This window comes from Octopus sinensis, linkage group LG14 (genome assembly GCF_006345805.1).
Source record: "Octopus sinensis linkage group LG14, ASM634580v1, whole genome shotgun sequence".
Lineage (NCBI taxonomy): Eukaryota > Metazoa > Mollusca > Cephalopoda > Octopoda > Octopodidae > Octopus > Octopus sinensis.
The window spans coordinates 60,542,933-60,569,520 of NC_043010.1; the positions used below are offsets into that span (position 1 = coordinate 60,542,933).

Below are 26,588 nucleotides of genomic sequence, written 5' to 3' on the forward strand. Positions count from 1 at the left end.
TTAATATTAAACACAAATGAAATTCTTAGCACTACAAACTGCTTTACTTCCATGTGGCTTCTGTTATTTGAAGTGTTTGTGTGACACAGACATCATTGCAGTAATTTCCTATTGGATGAGAGAGATTTTCTATATTTCTTTCAATATTGAAAGTGAGGCTGATAGCTTTTTTCTTTGTTCATCATACACACAATTGGGTGTGTGTGTGTGGAGGACATAGAGTTGTAACTAGCACACACCAGCATCTGGCTAACATCTCACCTCCCACTACATACAGCAACTGTCACACTATTATATCAGCAGTTACACAGGAACAGCAGCAGCAGCAGCAGTAACACAGGAACACTACTACAACAGCAGCAGTACCACTATAATACCACTACAGCAGTAGCAGCAGCAGTTAGAGTGGAACACTACAGCAGGATACACATCATCCATCACACACAACTACAGTGAAGGATTAAACAATGCAGGTAAGTCTCTCTCTCTCTCTCTCTTTCTCTTTATTATCTTTTCATATTCATTATAACATTTATATTATTTGTGTTTCTAATGAAAGACAGGGTAAGGATAATATCTAAAATATCTGCCATGTTGTGTGTGTGTATATACATATATATAATCAAAATAAGCCTATGTATATGTGTGTGTGTGTGTGTGTATACAGGGATTGGGACAGTGGAGGATCGAGAGATCTAGCCATCACTTCCACCATTAACAACACAACTGCAGTAGACATTGTAATGCAATTACTTCAATCTGGATTACACCTTTTAATGTCAGAATCACACAAGACAACATTATACAAGAAATATTAAAAAACATATATATTGCTATAAAGAATATTGCTCTAATATAGTCTAAACTAGTTGTATATATATATATTTATTTCACTGTCAGAAGACATCACTAACCAGTAAGACTGGGTGTTGACTAATGTATGTCAGTATAGTTTATATCTGTTTTGTTGTAATAACTCACTAATTAAATTTTCAATGTACTGTGATAGATTATTAATATCCATTTTATAGATATACATATATATATTGTATATAATAAACTAAGGATGTTTATTGTTATTACTGATATTATTTTCAAGGTGGCAAGTTTGCAGAATTATTTACAGACAACAGAAAATGCTTTATGGCATTTTATTTGTCTTTACCTTCTGATTTCAAAGACTGCCAGGATGAAATAAGTACCAGATAAGCAGTGGGGTTGATGTAATCAATTAACCCTTACCCATCCAAAATTTCAGGCTTTGTGCTTATGGTAGAAAGGTTTATATTTTATAATTAAGATGTTGATAAATATTATTAATGTAGATTTGTTATTTAAGGTATTTATTGTGAGTTAGAAACTGACGATATTGTCAACTGTTGTTAAAATCTATTAACTCTGACAACAATTGATGAATTTTGAGAATCAGAAATAATATCATCGTCTTTCAACAAACTATCATACATCACATTAATGTAGTTGTTATTATAATTTAAATTGAGCTCCAGACATGTCATATCTCACTTTGATACTCATTTCTATATAGTGTTTTATTATTTCTGTATAGATATATTTTTGAAGAAATACATTAATCTATGGGTAAATTATGAACATTAAACCTAAAACATGATGATTGCTAACGTTTAATCCAACAACAGAATTTTCTGAGAGACACAGCGTAAAACATTGAGACTAGATAAACACAATAATTAAGATAAATGAGTGAGGTTTATTCGAGGGAGATAACTCTCGTTATTGTATTGTCTTGTTGATTGTCAGATCACGGAAGACTATTCAGTAGGGTGGAGCGAAAAATGCAACTTTCGAAATTGGTAACCAAGAATCGATATTTTGTTGCGGTGAGCTGGCAGAAACGTTAACATGCTGGGCGAATTGCATAGCAGTATTTCGTCTGTCATTACATTGTGAGTTCAAATTCCGCCGAAGTCGACTTTGCCTTTCATCCTTTCGGGGTCGATAAATTAAGTACCAGTTATGCACTGGGATTGATGTAATCGACTTAATACCTATGTCTGTCCTTGTCTGTCCCCTCTGTGTTTAGCCCCTTATGCGTAATAAAGAAATAGATATTTTGTTGTGAATTAGGTTAAAAAGAAAGGTGTATAAAGAACATTGCGATTAAATATGCTTTTCAGGCTCCGCAACACAATTGAAAAATTTAAAAATCGCTATTTTTGGTCAAATTTTGGATTTCATGGATTATAAGTTGTAATGTATATATATTTCTACATAGCAAAATGCAAAACAGTAAATATAGTATCCTTAAGAGGTTGCATACCAAGTTTCAATACAATTGAATAATATCTTGAGGTTCGCACTGACTATATAGAAAACGGGAGTGTGAACTTCTCTACAGTGCCACTGCAGCAGTCATTGTGTGTGGATGTACATGGTACGTGTGAAGTTTTCTGCTTTGTACCTTGACTTTAGGCCATTGTATTAAAATTAACGATCATGTTAAATTTAGTGTTGTTTACATTTAGTGATGACTCATAAGCCAATAACGCACCATGATATTGAATGCCCAATATTTGGTACTCCATATGATCTTAGCAAGTGAGTTTTGCCAACTAGGTAGGACATGCTAAAATGTGTTTTATTTGAACAAGATAAAGAAAAGAATATAGTTAAGAAAGATCCTTCATTTAAACAAATTTTCGAGATTGAGGCAGAAAAGATAATACTTCTTTGGCCATACGCATCCATCCCTTGTGTTACAATTGAGTCAGTTAAACTAAAAATCTTGAACTTTTATCTAAAGTACCAAGCATTACTAAAATCTGGGAGAAATAGAAAAAATGTTCCATCATTTCAATCAGTGTAATGTGTTTAAGAAAAATGCAACAAAAGATTTATTTGACATTTTTTATTGGAAATATTATTTTTATCACCAAAATGTATCAAGAATCAAAAATTGGTTTCTATGTAATTTTATTTTAATGTGTGTGTGATCTAGACCTCATGTAACACATATATTCAGTGACCTAGTATTAAAAATAATAAAGTCACAAAGTCTATTTCTTTCACATAATTTCGAAATTTCAAGTGCGTTGTGAAGCCTGAAGATATAATTTGTAGACCTTGAGATTTTAACACTCTTGTTTTTAAATAATTTCGCAAAAGAAAATCAATTTGTAACAATGAATATAAAAAATAAAATGAGGAATGGCACATGTGTTATAAATTGATTTTTTGCTCATTATTCAAAATTTCACGTGGGCTGTGGAGCCTGAAGATGTATATTTAAGAACTTCAGATTTTAACACAGTTGTTTTTAAAGGATTTTGCAATGAAAAATATATTTTTGAAAACATATTTAAAAAAACTGTGTAAAAAGTACCTTTTTTTGCTCCACGTTTATTTTTAATACTAGGTCACTGAATATATGTGTTGCATGAGGTCTAGATCACACACACATTAAAATAAAATTACATATAAACCAATTTTTGATTCTTGACACATTTTGGTGATAAAAATAATATTTCCAATAAAAAATGTCAAATAAATCTTTTGTTGCATTTTTCTTAAACACATTACACTGTTTGAAATGATGGAACATTTTTTCTATTTCTCCCAGATTTTAGTAATGCTTGGTACTTTAGATAGAAATAGAAGTGTCACAGTGATTATTGTAAATATAATTAGATTTGTTGAATTATAAATAAACTTTAAATGTATTTCTCATGTTTTGTAGAAATTTCTCCTCAAATGTGATGAAGAATTCCAGACATGACAGCATATATTGGTCTACTGTGTCTTCTACCTTTACTGATCACCCTTGTACTGTCCATAGATATTACATACCATGTCAAGGAAGAAGGCAGACCTCACACCTATATAGGAGACATTGCTGTTGACTCCAACTTATCACACCCTCTCACACATCAACAACACACTCTCATTACATTTACACAACTACAAAGGACAGTCGAGAGTGGTTCTCACTTATTTAATGTCACCAACTCAGGAAAACTCTACACTACTCAGACACTGGATGCTGAGTCTCTGTGTACATACAACAAGGAATGTTCCAGAACAGTTAAAGTAGCAGTGAGGAAAGGAAAAACGTTTATGAAGATTCTAAAAATTAAAATATTAATAGAAGACATCAATGACCATTCACCAGAATTTCCACAGAATGAAGTTGAAATTGAATTTTCTGAGAAAGACAGAAAAGGGGAAATGGTCTCCCTTCTAAATGCCATTGATCAGGATATTTCAGTCAAAAATTCTCAAATTACATATATGGTTAAGAAAAGTAAAAGAGAACCATTTTCTCTCTCTGTCACAAAACACAAAGGTATTTTCACACCTGAAATAATTCTTGAAGATAAGTTAGACAGGGAAGTAAAAGACTCATACATGTTAACCTTGGAAGCTAAAGATGGAGGGAATCCTCCCAAAACAGCTTCACTCAAGGTACACATATCTGTAACTGATGTCAATGATAACACACCTGTATTTTCACACGACCTGTACAACACATCTGTAAGTAATTCACATCAAAGACATTTACCAATTCTTACTTTAAAAGCCACAGATAAAGATTCTGGAGACAATGGAAAGATTTCTTTTCATTTCAACCATAAAACATCTCGAAATATCCAGAAATATTTTGTATTAGATAAGAAAACTGGAGATTTATTTCTACATGATAATTTTCATTTTAGTAAAAAGCAGTCTTATAAGTTATTTATTGAAGCAAGAGATGGAGGCAAGCCACCCAAAAAATCTGTTGCAGCAGTTCAGATTCATGTAGTCAATAACCAAAATAATGCACCATTGATAAATATAGATTTTGTATCTCCTTTATCAGGGAGCTCAGCAGCAGTTTCTGAAGACAGTGAAGTAGATAGTTTTATAGCTTATGTTATGGTCACTGACACTGATAGTGGACCTAATGGTGAGGTTATCTGTGATTTAAAACATGATAAGTTTAAACTTGCCAAAATAGATTCTAAAGAATATAAAATGATTGTTAAGGGCCATCTTGACAGAGAAATAAGGGACCACTATAAAGTATCTATTGTGTGTCATGATATGGGGTCACCTCAACTAGAAAGTAAAAAATATTTCTCTGTCAAAGTAACTGATGTCAATGATGTAGAACCACATTTTACCAAAGAGACATTCCAATTCCTCACCTATGAAAACCAGAAAGTTGACTTCCCTATTGGCTTCATCAATGCTACAGACCCAGATCTTGGAGATGGAGGCCAACTTACATATTCTATCATCAATGATAACAACAATGATAACATTCCTTTCCAACTGACAAAATATGGATTTATTTCTACATCACAATCAATAGATCGAGAAATGAAAGACATCTATAAGTTCCAGGTTTTAGTGAAAGATAATGGAACACCTTCTCTCAATGACACTGCCAATATTGTTATTGAGATTCTAGATAAAAATGATAATGCTCCGTATTTTACGTTTCCTAATAATGACCCTTACAATCTCGATGTCCACTACCATCCACACAGTAAGAAGGACATCACAATTCTGAGAGCATCTGACAAAGACACTGGAAACAATGCTTTCCTCACATATGGAATACTGAGATCCAATGATAAAAACCTGTTTACAGTGAACTCACACACTGGTGTGTTATCTTTCTCTCGCACAGTTTACCAAAATGATGCAGGAACATATGAGCTGCAGTTTATAGTGAAAGACGGTGGTACTCCAGTTCAATCAGCAACAACTGCTATCATACTAACACTGTTTGTTAGTAATGATACATCTCCAATGTTGACTGCTGTGCCATTCCAGTCTGGTCACGACCTGAATATGACTTGGGTAATTATCATTGTAGCAGCAGCTGTAATACTATCTGTGGCTATTGTAGTGTCCATAACACTGTGTGTTTTCAGATGTATTAATCACACAAATAACTCACCCACAACAGCAGAGAATCCCAACTTTCTCTCTCAGACTGAGATGAGACAATTACTGTATCAGACCAACAATCCTGTTGCAATAACGAGAAATGCAGAAGAGATATTTAACCGAAATCTTCAGACAATAAAATCTAAAAGTCAGTTTTTTCTGGAGATGGAACAGACACCAGATGAATGGAAATTCTCAACAACACAAAGGAGACTTCCACCTGTGCCTCAGGTAAATATATTTTGAAATGATCCAGTTGTTGCATCACATTTTTTTACAATATTCCTGAAAACGTATGCTATACATCTTGTTTTATTTAAATGTCATATCCCTTTCTTATATTTTTTCCTTAAAAGATGAAAGATGTTTCATAATTTTACTTTTTACTAGTAATACCCATTTAAAATTTGCATATAAGTATTTCATTGAACAATATTTTCATTTTATTTAATTGTGAATTCCAGTTTATTTTTATTAATTAAAAAATTTAATTATAACATTTCAACTCCATAAAAGTATTCCTTTCTTTGTCTTACCAAGCACATTCTAGAAATGAAATGTGAATGTTTCTTCTGCTTTTTTTTCTAATCAACAGAGATGTGATTCAATCCATAGTCAAGGACGTCGTACCAGTTCCATCATGTCTTACAACAGTGACACCTTAACATCCCAAAAGGACAGAGAAGCTAGCAAGAGTAATGGCAAGACTAAACCATATGATGAGATACCTGCAGAACCAGGTAACTTTTATCGAAACATTACATATAAATGTAATTGCCTTTATTACTGTAGGACAATATATAATGTTATGCTTAGTGTAATATAAGATCAATGTTTCTATCTTTATATATTGGAGTTGTTATATTGAAATGTAATTAGTGTTTTTATATTTGATATTTTGCAGAATATACCAATGACAATCCAGTGGCAGCCACAATACTAAAGGGACAACAAATACAAGATACCTATCTACAGCCAACATAGTAGATGTTCCATGACTATTGTTAAATGATTCTCTCACACACCAAATCTTATACAATACTTTATATTCATGTAAAAATATCAACTCTATGTTTCTTCACACGTCACACTTAAAGAGCCTACCTGTGGCATCCATTATACTGCTAATTTACATCTCTGATTCATTAACTATCACAAAGTCCCTACCCTACTTACCATAATCCACTATTATAAAATAGTAATTTTCCTCTCAGTCTTAGTATAGACATTTCACTAAACATAGGTAAATTTGTTTGAGCCATCTTAGAATGTTTAGTTGTTGTGTCTTTTGGTTTGATATCAATTCTACCATAAATTACAATATTCCACTTTTGGTTTCTCCTCTTCTTTTATGTTTAGTGTGTATTGAATTTTACTAATTACTAATGAATATAAATATAGGTAATTACTAGTTAATATAAGTATAGGTAATTGTTAGCTCCCATAACATCCAATAATGTACTGTTACCTATATTGGTAAAGCTGTCAATTCATTTTTGAAGTTTTCTTAGAAATTCTAAAAGTTTCATATTTTATTATGTATAAAGTAAAGTAAGTATCAGAAAATCGTGTTTTTTTTAATTTTTAGCACAAAAATACTTTTGTTTCTCCTAATTTACTTAGTTTACAGTTTATCTAATCTTGTAAACTCCTTAAATTATGAAATCTTTGAAGACTTCTTTTAAAATCAATTTCCTTCTGATAGAAATCCTGAAAATGTATTCTCATAGTGAAGTTAATAATAACCCATTAAATATCAAGAAATATTATAAATCTCATATTTTAATACAAATCTCTTATTTCCTAGCATTAGATATATAAATTTATTGTTTTTATTAAATAGAAAAAGTGATGTTGCCTCTGTTTAACATGAATTCTGTTGTTTGATGTGTTTGTGTGACACAGACATCATTGCAGTAATTTCCTATTGGATGAGAGAGATTTTCTATATTTCTTTCAATATTGAAAGTGAGGCTGATAGCTTTTTTCTTTGTTCATCATACACGCAATTGTGTGTGTGTGTGTGTGTGTGGAGGACATAGAGTTGTAACTAGCACACACCAGCATCTGGCTAACATCTCACCTCCCACTACATACAGCAACTGTCACACTATTATATCAGCAGTTACACAGGAACAGCAGCAGCAGTAACACAGGAGCACTACTACAACAGCAGCAGTACCACTATAATACCACTACAGCAGCAGCAGTTGGAGTGGAACACTACAGCAGGATACACATCATCCATCACACACAACTACAGTGAAGAATTAAACAATGCAGGTAAGTCTCTCTCTCTCTCTCTCTCTCTCTTTATTATCTTTTCATATTCATTATAACATTTATATTATTTGTGTTTCTAATGAAAGACAGGGTAAGGATAATATCTAAAATGTCTGCCATGTTGTATATATACAGGGACTGGGACAGTGGAGGATTGAGAGATCTAGCCATCACTTCCACCATTAACAACACAACTGCAGTAGTCATTGTAATACAATTACTTCAAACTGCATTACATTTTTTAGTGTCAGAATCAAACATGAAACATTATACAAGATATTTTAAACTATATATATTGCTAAAATATGTTTTATATATAATATTTATATTATATTGTTCAAACTATGTGTATATATATTTATTTCACTGACAGAAATCATGAGATTGATAGCCAAAAAGACTGGATGATAATAATGTATGTCAATATATTTTATATCTATTTTGTTGTAATAATTCACTGATTAAGTCTTAATCTTTCTCTACCTTCAATGAACACTAACAGATCACTAATATCCCTATAGATAGATAGATTGATAGAATACAGATAGATACATACAGATATATTCTGTTAAGAGTTTATGTCTTTTTTAGTATATAATAAACCAAGAATGTTTTGTTATTATTATTATTAAGAAGGTGAGCTGGCAGAATTATTATCACACCAGTCGAAATGCTTATGTTCTGAGTTCAGATTTCACTGGGGTCGACTTTGCCTTTCATCCCTTCGGTGGTCGATAAAATAAGTACCAGTGAAATACTGGGGTCAGCGTAATCAACTATTCCCCGTCTCCAAATATCAGGCCTTGTGCCTATAGTAGAAAGGATTATTATTATTAAGTGAATGGTATTTCAGCATCTAGTGTACCTTTCACAGGTTCAAAAAATAAACATGTCAATCTACTTCATTTTTGGTAATATTTTATAGGATTGCGGTAACTCCTCTAGTAGGTATACAGAAGCAAAGTTTATTTTTTGAACTTGTGGAAGTCACACTAGATGCAGAAATATTGTTCACTTGATAACAATAGCACTCTTCTTATTTTTACTTCTGTATACATACTGGAGGACTTACCTCAATCCTATAAATTATTATTATTATTATTATTCAGTAGTTTTATTTTTATAGCGTGCTTTCACTTCACTACCGAGTACAGCTGTGTGTGCTTTGGGTATGTGCTGTGGTTTGTTGTGATGCTCTGATGGTTACTGTATGGAAAGTGTTTAGCATAGGATGTGTGCAGTGCCCAGTAGTGCAATTTTCTGTATGTTATATATATTTGTAAGTCCTGATGTTTTTGTTATGTATTTGTCTGAATATCTTTTTATCATACTTAATGCGCTGACTATGATAGGAATTGTTTCTGCTTTTAGATTCCACATTCGAGTTACCTCTGTTTCCAGGTCTTTGCATTTTGAAAGTTTCTCCATTTCTTTTACAGAAACATTGTCATCTGCTGGTATTGATACATCAATTAGAAAACATTTTTTTCTTCATGATCTCTGATAACTATATCTGGCCTATTGGCCTTAATTTCTTTATCTGTGTGTATTGGCATATCCCAGCGTATGGTTGCTTTCTCGTTTTCTGTGACCTTTTCTGGTGTGTGTCTATACCATCTTTTTTCTGTTGTTATTCCATAGTGTTGGCATAGCTTCCAGTGTATGTAGGTCCCAACTCTGTCGTATCTGTGAATATTGTTATTATTATTATTATTATTATTATTATTATTATTATTATCTATTCAGATGACAATAAATATAATTTAGTATAATTTTGTTATTTAAGATATTTTGTGTGATATATAAAATGATGATAGTGTCATGTTTTATTAAAATATATTAATTCTGACAATCGATGATTGTAGATTTTTTTTTTTTTTGAGAATTGATCAGAAATAATATCATCGTCTTTCTTCAAACTACAGACATCATATTATAGTTGTTCCTTACTAAATGTAACATAGCAAAAGTATTTTACATGTATAAAATCTACATATTATATGAAAATAGGGATTAAATTAATTTGATAAGAAAGAGATCCACATATTTTATGAAGATAATTATATTTTTCCATCATCAACATTCACTCCACCATTTTCTAATCTCAATCATTCTATCTAGTAAAAGATATCTTTGTGAAATATTTCCACATAATTTTATAAACTATTCTGTCATCATCATTTAACATCTGTTTTCTATGCTGGCATGGGTGGGTAGGTTACTTTGACTGATCTCCCCATTTCAGATATGCTCTCCAAGCATGGATCTTTCCATGACCCTTTGTTGTCTCATAGCTAATTGATATTCTTCCCCCTCCATTGTACCTCATGTCTTATTTGCATATACATGTTCAGCTAGGTCAATGCTATTGAAGAGACAGGCTTGTAGAGGTTTGTCCAGTTTTGTTATCAAAGTAAATACCTTCCATCTTATCTTCATACTCCTTGAGATTTCAACATCCATGCCTGTGACACATTTCCATTTCATACACCAAATAGATCTACTCCTTTAGCTCCTCAAGTTTTTTTGCTTCCCACCTCTATTCAGTCTTGTCCTTCATTTTCAGACGGCATGGATTTTGTTTTCATGGAGTTCATTTTCAGGTTTTTTTTTTTTTTTTCGTGTTTTCATGTAGTTCATTCTTCAAAAAAAAACTATATGAGTTTATTTCAATATCTGTAGACAATATAGTGAAATAAAAGGTGAATAGACATGCAAAAATATTTACTATCTGAATTTGTTTTTAATTTATTGCGGTCTCTGCTAAAACACATCTTGCAAAAAAATGTATCTTTATTGTATTTGCAAGATATTTATTTCCATTATAAATATATAAAGATATATTATCCTCTCTTCCAACCTCTGTAGTGCTTGTGCCATGGCAAAATGTACCCAGCACTCTCTGTAAGTAAACCATAAGCTTTATTTATGTTATTTACATTTGACGGATATTTGTCCTCATCTTCTTTCTGGTTAACACGTTTCAGCTGGTATACCCCCCAGCCTTCATCAGGTGTCTTGAGGAAAGAAGGCTGGAGATTATATCAGCCAAATCGTTGTATTAACAACAAAGATGGGGAAAAATATCTGTCAAATGTAAATAATGTACATAATTTCTCATCTCTTAAATATCATCATCATCATCATCATCGTTTAGCGTCCGCTTTCCATGCTAGCATGGGTTGGACGGGTCAACTGGGGTCTGTGAAGCTGGAAGGCTTCGTCAGACCCAGTCAGATCTGGCAGTGTTTCTACGGCTGGATGCCCTTCCTAACGCCAACCACTCCGCGAGTGTAGTGGGTGTTTTTTACGTGCCACCTGCACAGGTGCCAGACAGAGCTGGCGAACGGATGGTGCTTTTACGTGTCACCGGCACGGGGCCAGGCGATGCTGGCAACGGACACGAACGGATGGTGCTTTTACGTGCCACCGACACGGGGCCAGACAGAGCTGGCAACCGGCCACGAAAGGACAGTGCTTTTACGTGTCACCGGCACGGGGGCCAGCCGAGGCTGGCAACGGACGCGAACGGATGGTGCTTTTATGTGCCACCGACACAGTTGCCAGACAGAGCTGGCAAACGGCCACGAACGGACGGTGCTTTTACGTGTCACCGGCACGGTGCCAGGCGAGGCTGGCAACGAACACGAACGGATGGTGCTTTTACGTGCCACCGACACGGGGCCAGACAGAGCTGGCAACCGGCCACGAACGGACAGTGCTTTTACGTGTCACCGGCATGGGGGCCAGCCGAGGCTGGCAACAGACGCGAACGGATGGTGCTTTTACGTGCCACCGACACAGTTGCCAGACAGAGCTGGCAAACGGCCACGAACGGATGGTGCTTTTACGTGCCACCGACACGGGGCCAGACAGAGCTGGCAAACGGCCACGAACGGACGGTGCTTTTACGTGTCACCGGCACGGTGCCAGGCGAGGCTGGCAACGAACACGAATGGATGGTGCTTTTACGTGCCACCGACACGGGGCCAGGCAGAGCTGGCAAACGGCCACGAGCGAATGGTGCTTTTACGTATCACCGGCACGGGTGCCAGACGAGGCTGACAGCGGACACGAACGGATGGGTCACTTAACCCCTGCTTTCTGATATATGATTTGATTTTGATTGTTCTCACTGGTCTTGCTGGGTCTTCTCACGCACAGCATACTTCCATAGGTCTCGGTCTCTGGTCATTTCCTTGGTGAGACCTAGAGTTCGAAGGTCGTGCTTCACCACCTCGACCCAGGTTTTCCTGGGTCTACCTCTTCCACAGGTCCCCTCAACTGCCAGGGTGTGGCACTTTTTCACACACCTATCTTCATCCATTCTCACCACATGACCATACCAGCGCAATCGTCTCTCTTGCACACAACATCTGATTCCTCTTAGGTCCAACTTTTCTCTCAAGGTACTTACACTCTGTCGACTATGAACACTGACATTACACATCCAACGGAGCATACTAGCTTCATTTCTTGCGAGCTTACGCATGTCCTCAGCAGTCACGGCCCATGTTTCACTGCCATGTAGCATGGCTGTTCGTACACATGCATCATACAGTCTGCCTTTTACTCTGAGCGAGAGGCCTTTAGTCACCAACAGAGGTAAGAGCTCCCTAAACTTTGCCCAGGCTATTGTTACTCTAGCCGTTACACTTTCAGCACACCCACCCCCACTACTGACTTGGTCACCAAGATAACGGAAGCTATCAACTACTTCTAGTTTTTCCCCCTGGAGAGTGACGGAAGTTGTTTTCTGCAGATTTTCAGAGGTTAATGCTCCCGAGCATCTGCCACATACAAAAACCATCTTCCTAGTTAGCCTTCCTATGACATTGCTGCACCTCTTATGTGTCCATAGCTTACACTTGGTGCATCTTATAGAGTTTCTACCTACACCTTTTCTACAGATCGAGCAGGGCCATCTACCTGAAGGCGTTTGTGATTTGTCTACCTTCCTACTTATTAGGACTTTGGTTTTAGCTAGGTTGACTCTAAGGCCCTTCGATTCTAAACCATGCTTCCACACCTGAAACTTCTTCTCCAGTTCTGATAATGACTCAGCAATTAGAGCAAGGTCATCAGCATAGAGGAGCTCCCAGGGGCATCCTGTCTTGAATTCCTCCGTTATTGCCTGGAGGACTATGATAAATAGGAGGGGGCTGAGGACTGAGCCTTGGTGGACCCCTACCTCTACCCGGAATTCTTCACTGTACTCATTTCCAACCCTCACCTTACTAGCAGCGTCCCTGTACATGGCTTGCACAGCTCTCACTAACCATTCATCTATTCCTAGTTTCCTCATTGACCACCATATGAGGGATCGGGGGACCCTGTCGAAGGCTTTCTCCATGTCAACAAAAGCCAGGTACAGGGCCTTATCTTTGGCTAGGTATTTCTCCTGCAGCTGCCTTACCAGGAATATAGCATCAGTGGTACTTTTCCCTGGCACGAAACCAAACTGCATCTCATCTAAACTAACTCTCTCTCTAATTAGTTGGCTTATGACCCTCTCTGTAACCTTCATCACCTGATCCAACAGCTTGATACCTCTGTAATTATTTGTATCTAGGGCATCACCTTTACCTTTGTAGCAGTTGACTATTATGCTGCTACACCAGTCATTGGGTATGACTCCTTCATGTATCACCTGATTAACTATACAGGTGACTAGGCTATAGCCGACACTACCAGATATTTGAGCATCTCTGCAGTGATACCTGATGGGCCTGGGGCTTTCCCTGTCTTCATGCTTCTAATTGCCTTAGCTACTAAGGAACTATCAACCCTGATAGCTGGTCCCTCTGTTGGGTCAATGTTCGGCAGACTCTCTTTATCCCATTCATTTTCTTTATTCAGCAACCTTTCATAGTGGCATCTCCAAGCCTCTCTTTTTGCATCCTCGTTTAGCGCAAGTGAACCATCTTCCATGCGAACACACTTTTCTCCCACCACATCACAATTCTCTCTCACACACTGTCTTGCAACGCGAAACACCTCCAGTCTTTGGTCCTCACGGCGCAGAACATTGGCAAATTTTTTCTTATCTGCTTCCCCTCTGGCTAGATAGACCTGTCTCCTAGCTTCCCTTTTAGCAGTCTGATACAATTCCCTGCTACCACCAATATAGAACTGTATAAACCATAAGCTGTTAAGAATATAGATTTAGAAATTATGGCAAGTGAAGTGTGTTCCCCTGACTACGTGTAGGAAGGTAGCCACTCCAACTGGTTCCATTAACTTCCGTAGAAAAATACTTGACTGAACTCTATCAATATATATTTTTAATTCAACATTGAACTTCTAGCAGTTCTATATTGAAACTATCGTGGAATGTCAGGTACTTTGGTCTTTACTGTTCCCTGTTTTTTCTTTCCTGTCATCCATTCGGCCACCACATCACACCCAAGATGTAACTGTCATCAGAAGAGAAAAGTTGACACATTTTGAGTAGTTCTGATGAATCTAAAGGTATATATTTGGAGATAGAAATAATGTTTAGACTGCAGTTTTTGCTTTTATGCCTTATTTTGTTTTAATTCTACATAAGCTTTAAATATTTTTGTTGTCTTTTATAGCAATTTCTCCTGCTGAAATGTGATGAAGAATTCCAGACATGACAGCATATATTGGTCTACTGTGTCTTCTACATTTACTGATCACCCTTGTACTGTCCATAGATATTACATACCATGTCAATGAAGAAGGCAGACCTCACACCTACATAGGAGAAGTTGCTGTTGACTCCAACTTATCACATCCTCTCACACATCAACAACACACTCTCATTACATTTACACAACTACAAAGGACAGTCGAGAGTGGTTCTCACTTATTTAATGTCACCAACTCAGGAAAACTATACACTACTCAGACACTGGATGCTGAGTCTCTGTGTACGTACAACAGGGAATGTTCCAGAACAGTTAAAGTAGCAGTGAGGAAAGAAGAAGCATTTATGAAAATTCTCAAAATAAAAATATTAATAGAAGACATCAATGACCATTCTCCAGAATTTCCACAGAATGAAGTTGAAATTGAATTTTCTGAAATAGGTAGAAAAGGAGATAAAATACCTCTTCTAAATGCCATTGATAAAGATATTTCAATACAAAATTCTCAAATTACATATATGATTAAGAAAAGTAAAAGAGAACCATTTTCTCTCTCAGTTGAAAAGCGTTATGATGGTGTTTACATACCTACTCTAGTTCTAGGAGATAAATTAGACAGGGAACTTAAAGACTCATATATGTTGACCCTGGAAGCTAAAGATGGAGGGAACCCTCCCAAAACAGCTACACTCAAGGTACACATATCTGTAACAGATGTCAATGATAACGTACCTGTATTTTCCCAGAAAGTCTACAACATCTCAATAAATAATTCACATCAAAGACATTTACCAATTCTTACTTTAAAAGCCACAGATCAAGATTCTGGAGACAATGGAAAGATTTCTTATCATTTCAACCATAAAACATCTCAAAATGTCCAGAAATATTTTGTTTTAGATAAGAAAACTGGAGATTTATTTTTAAATGATAATTTTCAGGTTAGTAAAAAGCAGTCTTATAAATTATTTATTGAAGCACGAGATGGAGGAAAACCTCCCCTTAGTTCTTTAACCAAAGTCCAGATTCATGTAGTCAATAATCAGAATAATGCTCCATTAATTAATATAGATTTTGTATCTCCTTTATCAGAGAGCTCAGCAGCAGTTTCAGAAGCAAGTAAAATTGGTAGTTTTATAGCTTATGTTATGGTCACTGACACTGATAGTGGACCTAATGGTGAGGTTATCTGTGATTTAAAACATGATAAGTTTAAACTTGCCAAAATAGATTCTAAAGAATATAAAATGATTGTTAAGGGCCATCTTGACAGAGAAATAAGGGACCACTATAAAGTGTCTATTATGTGTCATGACATGGGGTCACCTCAACTAGAAAGTAAAAAATATTTCTCTGTTAAAGTAACTGATGTCAATGATGTAGAGCCACATTTTACCAAAGAGACATTCCAATTCCTCACCTATGAAAACCAGAAAGTTGACTTCCCTATTGGCTTCATCAATGCTACAGACCCAGATCTTGGAGATGGAGGCCAACTTACATATTCTATCATCAATGATAACAACAATGATAACATTCCTTTCCAACTGACAAAATATGGATTTATTTCTACATCACAATCAATAGATCGAGAAATGAAAGACATCTATAAGTTCCAGGTTTTAGTGAAAGATAATGGAACACCTTCTCTCAATGACACTGCCAATATTGTTATTGAGATTCTAGATAAAAATGATAATGCTCCGTATTTTACGTTTCCTAATAATGACCCTTACAATCTCGATGTCCACTACCATCCACACAGTAAGAAGGACATCACAATTCTGAGAGCATCTGACAAAGACACTGGAAACAATGCTTTCCTCACATATGGAATACTGAGATCCAATGATAAAAACCTGTTTACAGTGAACTCACACACTGGTGTGTTATCTTTCTCTCGCACAGTTTACCAAAATGATGCAGGAACATATGAGCTGCAGTTTATAGTGAAAGACGGTGGTACTCCAGTTCAATCAGCAACAACTGCTATCATACTAACACTGTTTGTTAGTAATGATACATCTCCAATGTTGACTGCTGTGCCATTCCAGTCTGGTCACGACCTGAATATGACTTGGGTAATTATCATTGTAGCAGCAGCTGTAATACTATCTGTGGCTATTGTAGTGTCCATAACACTGTGTGTTTTCAGATGTATTAATCACACAAATAACTCACCCACAACAGCAGAGAATCCCAACTTTCTCTCTCAGACTGAGATGAGACAATTACTGTATCAGACTAACAATCCTGTTGCAATAACGAGAAATGCAGAAGAGATATTTAACCGAAATCTTCAGACAATAAAATCTAAAAGTCAGTTTTTTCTGGAGATGGAACAGACACCAGATGAGTGGAAATTCTCAACAACACAAAGGAGACTTCCACCTGTGCCTCAGGTAAATATTATTTTATGTCTGATACCCTTTTGATTTTAAATACAAAAGTATGTTATCCATTATTCACATGTTCAAATATATTCATAAACTATCAACTTCAGATTCTCATACATATGAAAATTTCTTACTTTAATCAAAATTGATAGTTAATCTGTGACTTTGCATTAATTAATCATTATTGTCTTAATGATAGCAGAGCAGTTATAATATTTAGTATCACCTTCATAATCATTGTTTAACATCCATCTTCCATGCTGGCATAGGTTGGACGACTAGACAGGAAATGACCAGGCAGGATTCTGCACCAACGCTTTATATAAGGACTGTTTTATTAGCTGTAATTTAATAATAATAATAATAATAATTGTGTACAGTGCTCAGGTGCACTACAACTCATCTAAAGTGTATATATAATCAGGTGAAGTTTCGGCGGATTTCGGAAAGCATGAGGGCCTTAAAAGATGCAGTGTCATGGCAGTCAACAACTGACGCAGGCAGTTTATTCCATGCTTCAGCAACTCTGAGCGTGAAAAAATGTTTCCGAAAGTCATGGGAGCTGTATTGTTTTCTGACTTGTAGGCATGTCCACGTGTGTTAGACACATGGAGATCAAAAAGGTGTTCAGTGTTGTTGTTGGTGAGGTGGTTGATAACTTTGTTGGTGTTTACCAAGTCCGTCGCCAAACGCCGGAGCTTCAGTGAATCCATGCCCAGGGAAACAAGGCGCTCAGAATATGGTAGGTGTCTGATGGAGGGTATGCGTTTGGTTGCACGTCTCTGGACAGATTCCAGGAGGTCAATGTTCTGTGCAAGATAGGGGTTCCAAACTGATGATGCGAATTCCAAGTGTGGTCGTACCTAAACTTGTATTTGATACAAGATTAATTTTTTCTATAATCCACAGAGATGTGATTCAATCCATAGTCAAGAACGTCGTACCAGTTCCATCATGTCTTACAACAGTGACACCTTAACATCCCAAAAGGACAGAGAAGCTAGCAAGAGTAATGGCAAGACTAAACCATATGATGAGATACCTGCAGAACCAGGTAACTTTTATCAAAACATAACATATAAATGTAATTGCCTTTATTACTGTAGGACAATATATAATGTTATGCTTAGTGTAATACAAGATCAATGTTTCTATCTTTATATATTGGAGTTGTTATATTGAAATGTAATTTGTGTTTGTATATTTGATATTTTGCAGAATATACCAATGACAATCCAGTTGCAGCCACAATACTAAAGGGACAACAAATACAAGATACCTATCTACAGCCAACATAGTAGATGTTCCATGACTATTGTTAAATGATTCTCTCACACACCAAATCTTATACAATAATTTATATTCATATAAAAATATCAACTCTATGTTTCTTTCACACATCGCACACATAAAGGGCCCACAGCATCTTACTTATGATGTATTATTTACATCTCTGATACTTAATGTAAATATTTAAACTATATTAACATACTTTGTTAGTTTGTTTAGATTATTTTTTCATATTTATTTTCAACTTACATTTTACATGAAATGATAATTAGCTTTTAACTTGTCATAATTTTCTTTTTCTTGAGTATACAATTATATTTCAAAAACACTGAAGGAGATTGTAGAAATAGAACTAATTCTTTTCTCACAATTATATAGACATGATTTAGAGACTAAGCCATTTGTTTATAATGTTATTTTATGCATCATTTATTGTCATCGTTAATGATAAGATGTATTTTCTCAAATTTACAACATTGTAGCTTATTTCATTTATCTCATCCTTCTTATATTTCATCTCAAAAGTTGAGGGTTTTAGTTTAAGTTTAAAATCAATATTAGCGTCAAATATAATTTTGAATTTAAATAATTATAAAGATTAATTTCTAGACTAGAATATCAAATAGTTTATAACTTGAAGATAATTGGAAAATATGAAGTTTCTTTGCTTATTAATATTAAACACAAACGAAATTCTTAGCACTACAAACTGCTTTACTTCCATGTGGCTTCTTTTATTTGATGTGTTTGTGTGACACAGACATCATTGCAGTAATTTCCTATTGGATGAGAGAGATTTTCTATATTTCTTTCAATATTGAAAGTGAGGCTGATAGCTTTTTTCTTTGTTCATCATACACACAATTGTGTGTGTGTGTGTGGAGGACATAGAGTTGTAACTAGCACACACCAGCATCTGGCTAACATCTCACCTCCCACTACATACAGCAACTGTCACACTATTATATCAGCAGTTACACAGGAACAGCAGCAGCAGTAACACAGGAGCACTACTACAACAGCAGCAGTACCACTATAATACCACTACAGCAGCAGCAGTTGGAGTGGAACACTACAGCAGGATACACATCATCCATCACACACAACTACAGTGAAGAATTAAACAATGCAGGTAAGTCTCTCTCTCTCTCTCTCTCTCTCTCTTTATTATCTTTTCATATTCATTATAACATTTATATTATTTGAGTTTCTAATGAAAGACAGGGTAAGGATAATATCTAAAATGTCTGCCATGTTGTATATATACAGGGACTGGGACAGTGGAGGATCGAGAGATCTAGCCATCACTTCCACCATTAACAACATCTGTAGTAGTCATTGTAATACAATTACATCAATGTGGATTACGTCTTTTAATATCAGAATCTCAGAAGAAACATTATACAAGAGATATTAAACTATATACATTGCTATGACATATTTTATACATAATTGATTAAAATAGTGATAATGATGTATGTCAGTATAGTTTATATCTGTTTTGTCGTAATAATTCAGTAATTATATCTTAGTCTCTCTCTAACTTTAATGAACTCAAACCTATCACTAATATCAGCATATATACATATATATATATATATATATATATATATATATATATATATATATATATATGGGAAGAATTCACAAGGAAACAAAAGACGAAGACAAGTGATGTAGACAACAAACAGATGTATTAGTTTAACGCTTGGGAAGTGAAAAAGTCTTTAATGTTTTGAGCCTACACTCTTCCACAGAAAGAAACTAGGAGAGAAAATAAAGAGAGAAAAAAAATATATATATATATATACACACATATACATATATAGATAGATATATCTAGACAAACATTGTTTGTCTGTCATATATGACAGACAAACAGACAGATAGATACAGACATACATACATACTGTTAAATATCTTTTATGTCTTTGTATATCATAAACTCAAAATGTTTCATCATCATCATCATTATTATTATTCAGATGGTGATAAATATAATGTAGTGTAGATTTGTTATTTAAGGTATTTTGTTTGCAATATAAACTGATGATACTGTCTTGTGTTGTTAAAATATATTAATCCTGACAACAATCGATGAATGTTGAGAATTGATCAGAAATATATCATTGTCTTTCTACAAACTAACATACATCACATCATTATAGTTGTTCTTCACTAAATATAATATAAAAGAAATATTTTTTTATGTATAAAATCTTTGTGTTGTAAGTAAATAAGGATTAAATAAATTTTATTACAATTAATTCAATTAGAAAGAGATCTACATATTTCATGAAGATAATTAATACATCTTTTTCCATCAACAAAATTCACTACTCTATGATCCCCATCTTTGTATCTAGTTAAAAATATCTTTGTAAAATATTTCCACATAAATTTATAAAGTATTCTGTCTTTGTTATTAATACCACTGTGTTAGGTCTTAATAATTAGTTTTATCAACATATTTTCAACATTTTATTACATTTGAAGTTTAATGTAAAATATTCCTTTAAAACATTGGTTAAACCATCATAATATCCTATATCCATGTGACATTTCCCAAATGATTAGCTTTCTAAATTCTAGCTCCTGTTATTAGATTTTCCCCCACAGTATTACATAATAACTTCATTACAATTTATTTTTCATTAAGTTCTACTTTAATCTCACAGAACTGTTTTCATTCTCTAATTGTTAATCCTAAATTACATCCACCAGACGATATAAGATGTAGTTATATTGTTACTAACTTCAGTCTGAACCTCAAATTTATTTAGTTTCTTTTTCATATGAAATAGTTACCAGACACTTAGGTAAACCTTCTCTGAATTACATAGATTAATGAAGTGGGTGTTGACATCCAGTTTCTCTACTGGATATGAACCACTGACCTCTCTGCTGGTTGTCCAGTACTTTACCACCTGATTCATACAGTCATTCAACACCAACCAGAGTCAAGTGTAATTATTGACCATTGTGTAAACTCTTCTCACCACTTCAACCCAAGTGACTACACTCTGATTGTGTTTCTTCCATCTCCTTCCATCTGTGAACGCCTGAATTAGCTCCTATATTCACCAAACTCTTCAGTCTATTTGTGTCTCTGGTAGTCTACTCAGCTTATTGAAACATTCAAAGCTTTCTTCCTTTCCAAAGAATGTCAGGCTGTTAGAAACGACTAATTTGTCTGCAAAGTAAAATGTATCAATATATGTTTCACAGTATCAGTCAGATGTTAACACCACTGGTCACAATGCACTTCCACTTCTTTCTCGATTGCATCCTTCTTCCCTTGTTGTCCCAAATTGTTCAACTAAATTATCTTCTTATCATTGTGAAGGCTTTCTGAATGCCTTTTTTCTCATATCTTGGATATCACTCAGCAACTGCACAAGTCCACTGTGAACCTTGTGACACATCCACCCCAGTGGAACTTGTGTTGTCAGTGTTCAGCAAATACATATTTTCCTCTGTTCCAGTCTCAGATCTCCCCATTTCAGATATGCTCTCCAAGCATGGATCTTTCCATGACTCTTTTTTGTCTCATAGCTAATTGAAATACTTGTCCCTCTCCATAGTACCTCATGTCTCATTTGCATATACATGTTCAGCTAGGTCAATGCTATTGAAGAGACAGGCTTGTAGAGGTTTGTCCAGTTTTGTTATCAAAGTAAATACCTTCCATCTTATCTTCATACTCCTTGAGATTTCAACATCCATGTCTGTGACACATTTCCATTTTATACACCAAGTAGATCTACTCCTTTAGCTCCTCAATTTTTTGCTTCCCACCTGTATTCAGTCTTGTCCTTCATTTTCAGACTGCATGGATTTTGTTTTTATTCAATTCACTTTAAGTTTGTTTTTTGTTTTTTTTTCATGTTTTCATGTTCATTTTTTACCCATGACAGAAAAACCTACATATGAGTTTATTTCAATATCTATAGACAATATAGTGAAATAAAGGGAGAATAGATTTTGAAAAATATGTACTATCTCTCCTTAAACAGATTATGCAAAAAATATCTTTTATTTATATACTTGTTTCCTTTATTGTTGATGTTATGAAGGGCATCTACTGTAAAAACCAAACCAGTTCTGACTAGAAACAGATACATCTCTCCAGCTTATCAGTTCCAGTCAAACGGTCTAACCCATACTAGCATGGAAATCAGATGCTAAATGATGATGATGATGAAATTGTACTCAGTACTCCCTATAAATAAACCATAAGATGTTTAGAATGTAGATGTAGAAGCCATGCCAAGTGAAACATAGTCCACTGACCAGATGTATGAACTCGGTCACACCAACTGGTTTCATTATCTTCCTTAGAAAAGTACTTGGATGTCTTCTATCAATATATTTTTTAATCCAGCATTGCACTTCTAGCAGTAGAAGTTCAATGTTCAGTTACTTTTGGACTTCACTTTTCTACGGCTTTTGTTTCCTATCATCCATTCAGCCACGTCGTCACAACAAAGACAGCTGTAACTGTTATCAGAAGAGAAAAGTTGACATATTTTAAATAGTTCTGATGATTCTGATGGTATATATTTGAGGATAGAAATAATATTTACAAAATAGTTTTTGCTTTTATGCCTTATTTTGTTTTAATTCTACATAATATTTTTATCTTTTGTAGCAATTTCTCCTGCTAAAGTGTGATGAAGAATTCCAGACATGACAGCATATATTGGTCTACTGTGTCTTCTACATTTACTGATCACCCTTGTACTGTCCATAGATATTATATACCATGTCAATGAAGAAGGCAGTCCTCACACCTATATTGGAGACATTGCTGTTGACTCCAACTTATCACACCCTCTCACACATCAACAACACACTCTCATTACATTTACACAACTACAAAGGACAGTCGAGAGTGGTTCTCACTTATTTAATGTCACCAACTCAGGAAAACTATACACTACTCAAACACTGGATGCTGAGTCTCTGTGTACATACAACAAGGAATGTTCCAGAATAGTTAAAGTAGCAGTGAGGAAAGAAGAAACATTTATGAAAATATTAAAAATAAGAATATTAATAGATGACATTAATGACCATTCTCCAGAATTTCTAAAGAATGAAGTTCAAATTGAATTTTCTGAGCGGGAGAGTAAAGGTACTAAAATTCCTCTTCCAAATGCCATTGATAAAGATATTTCAATAAAGAATTCTCAAATAACATATATGATCAAGAAAAATAAAAGAGAACCATTTTCTATCTCAATCAAAAAAAGACATGATGGTGTCTCCATACCTGAATTAATATTGGAAGATAAATTAGACAGAGAACTCAAAGACAAATATATATTGACTTTGGAAGCTAAAGATGGAGGCTACCCTCCCAAAACAGCTACACTCAAGGTACACATATCTGTGACAGATGTCAATGATAATACACCTGCATTTTCACAGAAACTCTACAACATCTCTATAAGTAATTCACATCAAAGACATTTACCAATTCTTACTTTAAAAGCCACAGATCAAGATTCAGGAGACAATGGAAAGATTTCTTACCATTTCAACCATAAAACATCTCAAAATGTCCTGACATATTTTGTATTAAATGAGAAGTCTGGAGATCTATTTTTACATGATAATTTTCATTTTAGTAAAAAGCAGTCTTATAAATTATTTATTGAAGCACGAGATGGAGGAAATCCACCCTTAAGTTCTGTAACTAAAGTCCAGATTTACATTATTAATAACCAGAATAATGCTCCATTGATTAATATAGATTTTGTATCTCCTTTATCAGAGAGTTCAGCAGCTGTTTCAGAAGCAAGTAAAATTGGTAGTTTTATAGCTTATGTTATGGTCACTGACACTGATAGTGGACCTAATGGTGAGGTTATCTGTGATTTAAAACATGATAAATTTAAACTTGCCAAAATAGATTCTAAAGAATATAAAATGATTGTTAAGGGCCATCTTGACAGAGAAATAAGGGACCACTATAAAGTATCTATTGTGTGTCATGACATGGGGTCACCTCAACTAGAAAGTAAAAAATATTTCTCTGTCAAAGTAACTGATGTCAATGATGTAGAACCACATTTTACCAAAGAGACATTCCAATTCCTCACCTATGAAAACCAGAAAGTTGACTTCCCTATTGGCTTCATCAACGCTACAGACCCTGATCTTGGAGATGGAGGCCAACTTACATATTCTATCATCAATGATAACAACAATGATAACATTCCTTTCCAACTGACAAAATATGGATTCATTTCTACATCACAATCAATAGATCGAGAAATGAAAGACATCTATAAGTTCAAGGTTTTAGTGAAAGATAATGGAACACCTTCTCTCAATGACACTGCCAATATTGTTATTGAGATTCTAGATAAAAATGATAATGCTCCGTATTTTACATTTCCTAATAATGACCCTTACAATCTAGATGTCCACTACCATCCACACAGTAAGAAGGACATCACAATTCTGAGAGCATCTGACAAAGACACTGGAAACAATGCTTTCCTCACATATGGAATACTGAGATCCAATGATAAAAACCTGTTTACAGTGAACTCACACACTGGTGTGTTATCTTTCTCTCGCACAGTTTACCAAAATGATGCAGGAACATATGAGCTGCAGTTTATAGTGAAAGACGGTGGTACTCCAGTTCAATCAGCAACAACTGCTATCATACTAACACTGTTTGTTAGTAATGATACATCTCCAATGTTGACTGCTGTGCCATTCCAGTCTGGTCACGACCTGAATATGACTTGGGTAATTATCATTGTAGCAGCAGCTGTAATACTATCTGTGGCTATTGTAGTGTCCATAACACTGTGTGTTTTCAGATGTATTAATCACACAAATAACTCACCCACAACAGCAGAGAATCCCAACTTTCTCTCTCAGACTGAGATGAGACAATTACTGTATCAGACTAACAATCCTGTTGCAATAACGAGAAATGCAGAAGAGATATTTAACCGAAATCTTCAGACAATAAAATCTAAAAGTCAGTTTTTCCTGGAGATGGAACAGACACCGGATGAGTGGAAATTCTCCACAACACAAAGGAGACTTCCACCTGTGCCTCAGGTAAATATTATTTTGGGTAATAGATGTTTTTGTTTTATTTCTTATTATAAAAATATTCTATCCATTATTGACATATGTACAATTATTGCTACAGAAAACTCAACTTCAGTCCCTCTTGTGTACAAATTTTTTTATGTCTTTAGTTAATATTTTTTGTATAGCTTTTGCTGTTTGAATTGATTATTTTGTATAATGTTACAGATATCAAAACAGTTACAGTATTCATTATAGAAATGCAATACACTTTATATACAAACAAATAATTAGGAGTGATCTAAACTTGTATTGATATAAGATTCCTCTTTCTATAATCCACAGAGATGTGATTCAATCCATAGTCAAGAACGTCGCACCAGTTCCATCATGTCTTACAACAGTGACACCTTAACATCCCAAAAGGACAGAGAAGCTAGCAAGAGTAATGGCAAGACTAAACCATATGATGAGATACCTGCAGAACCAGGTAACTTTTATCAAAACATAACATATAAATGTAATTGCCTTTATTACTGTAGGACAATATATAATGTTATGCTTAGTGTAATACAAGATCAATGTTTCTATCTTTATATATTGGAGTTGTTATATTGAAATGTAATTTGTGTGTTTGTATATTTGATATTTTGCAGAATATACCAATGACAATCCAGTTGCAGCCACAATACTAAAGGGACAACAAATACAAGATACCTATCTACAGCCAACATAGTAGATGTTCCATGACTATTGTTAAATGATTCTCTCACACACCAAATCTTATACAATACTTTATATACAGATAAAAATATCAACTCTGTGTTTCTTTCATCCATCACATATAAAGGGCCTTACAGTGGCATCTATTATGACCCCTAATTTACATCTCTGACGCATGAAATATAATAAACACCCTACTCTACATTACCATAGTTAATATTATTAAACATTTATTTTACTGTCAGTTTTAGTATAGACATTTCACTAAACTTAGATAAATTAACCTGACTTAACCTAAAATTTT

At 34.7% G+C, this 26,588-nt stretch overlaps 3 protein-coding genes and 1 long non-coding RNA gene across 4 annotated transcripts in view; all 4 read left to right on the forward strand.

Moving 5' to 3' along the window:
• Positions 1-78: 78 nt before the first annotated feature.
• Positions 79-23,519, forward strand: LOC118766111. Its single transcript, XR_005002035.1, has 2 exons — positions 79-473; positions 23,151-23,519. It is a non-coding gene; the product is annotated as an uncharacterized LOC118766111 (long non-coding RNA).
• On the forward strand, positions 3,742-26,456 carry LOC118766090 (protocadherin beta-15-like). The gene is made up of 5 exons (XM_036509319.1): positions 3,742-4,735; positions 15,804-17,215; positions 18,119-18,263; positions 18,428-18,617; positions 26,408-26,456. Exons 1-4 carry the CDS (start codon positions 3,751-3,753, stop codon positions 18,505-18,507), a joined length of 2,622 nt encoding a protein of 873 aa, XP_036365212.1. The 5' UTR covers positions 3,742-3,750; the 3' UTR covers positions 18,508-18,617; positions 26,408-26,456.
• Positions 4,864-18,613, forward strand: LOC118766093 (protocadherin beta-6-like). Its single transcript, XM_036509349.1, has 4 exons — positions 4,864-6,147; positions 6,512-6,656; positions 6,821-6,969; positions 18,577-18,613. The coding sequence occupies exons 1-3, from the start codon at positions 4,894-4,896 to the stop codon at positions 6,898-6,900; spliced, it is 1,479 nt and encodes a 492-aa protein (XP_036365242.1). The 5' UTR covers positions 4,864-4,893; the 3' UTR covers positions 6,901-6,969; positions 18,577-18,613.
• The window catches only part of LOC115218938 (cadherin-related tumor suppressor-like), a 59,540-nt gene continuing 56,482 nt past the window's right edge, over positions 23,531-26,588 (forward strand). The window contains exons 1-3 of the mRNA XM_029788960.2: positions 23,531-25,588; positions 25,907-26,051; positions 26,218-26,296. Of these exons, the coding sequence (XP_029644820.2) occupies positions 23,531-25,588; positions 25,907-26,051; positions 26,218-26,296 (2,282 nt within the window). The remainder of the gene's footprint in view (positions 25,589-25,906; positions 26,052-26,217; positions 26,297-26,588) is intronic.

Bases quoted from the DNA above. Each gene is read 5' to 3' on its own strand.
- LOC118766090 (XM_036509319.1), top strand. From the start codon at position 3,751: ATGACAGCATATATTGGTCTACTGTGTCTTCTACCTTTACTGATCACC. The intron at 17,216-18,118 runs GTAAATATTATT...TATAATCCACAG, and splicing joins GACTTCCACCTGTGCCTCAG to AGATGTGATTCAATCCATAG. The intron at 18,264-18,427 runs GTAACTTTTATC...GATATTTTGCAG, and splicing joins TGAGATACCTGCAGAACCAG to AATATACCAATGACAATCCA.
- LOC118766093 (XM_036509349.1), top strand. From the start codon at position 4,894: ATGGTCACTGACACTGATAGTGGACCTAATGGTGAGGTTATCTGTGAT. The intron at 6,148-6,511 runs GTAAATATATTT...TCTAATCAACAG, and splicing joins GACTTCCACCTGTGCCTCAG to AGATGTGATTCAATCCATAG. The intron at 6,657-6,820 runs GTAACTTTTATC...GATATTTTGCAG, and splicing joins TGAGATACCTGCAGAACCAG to AATATACCAATGACAATCCA.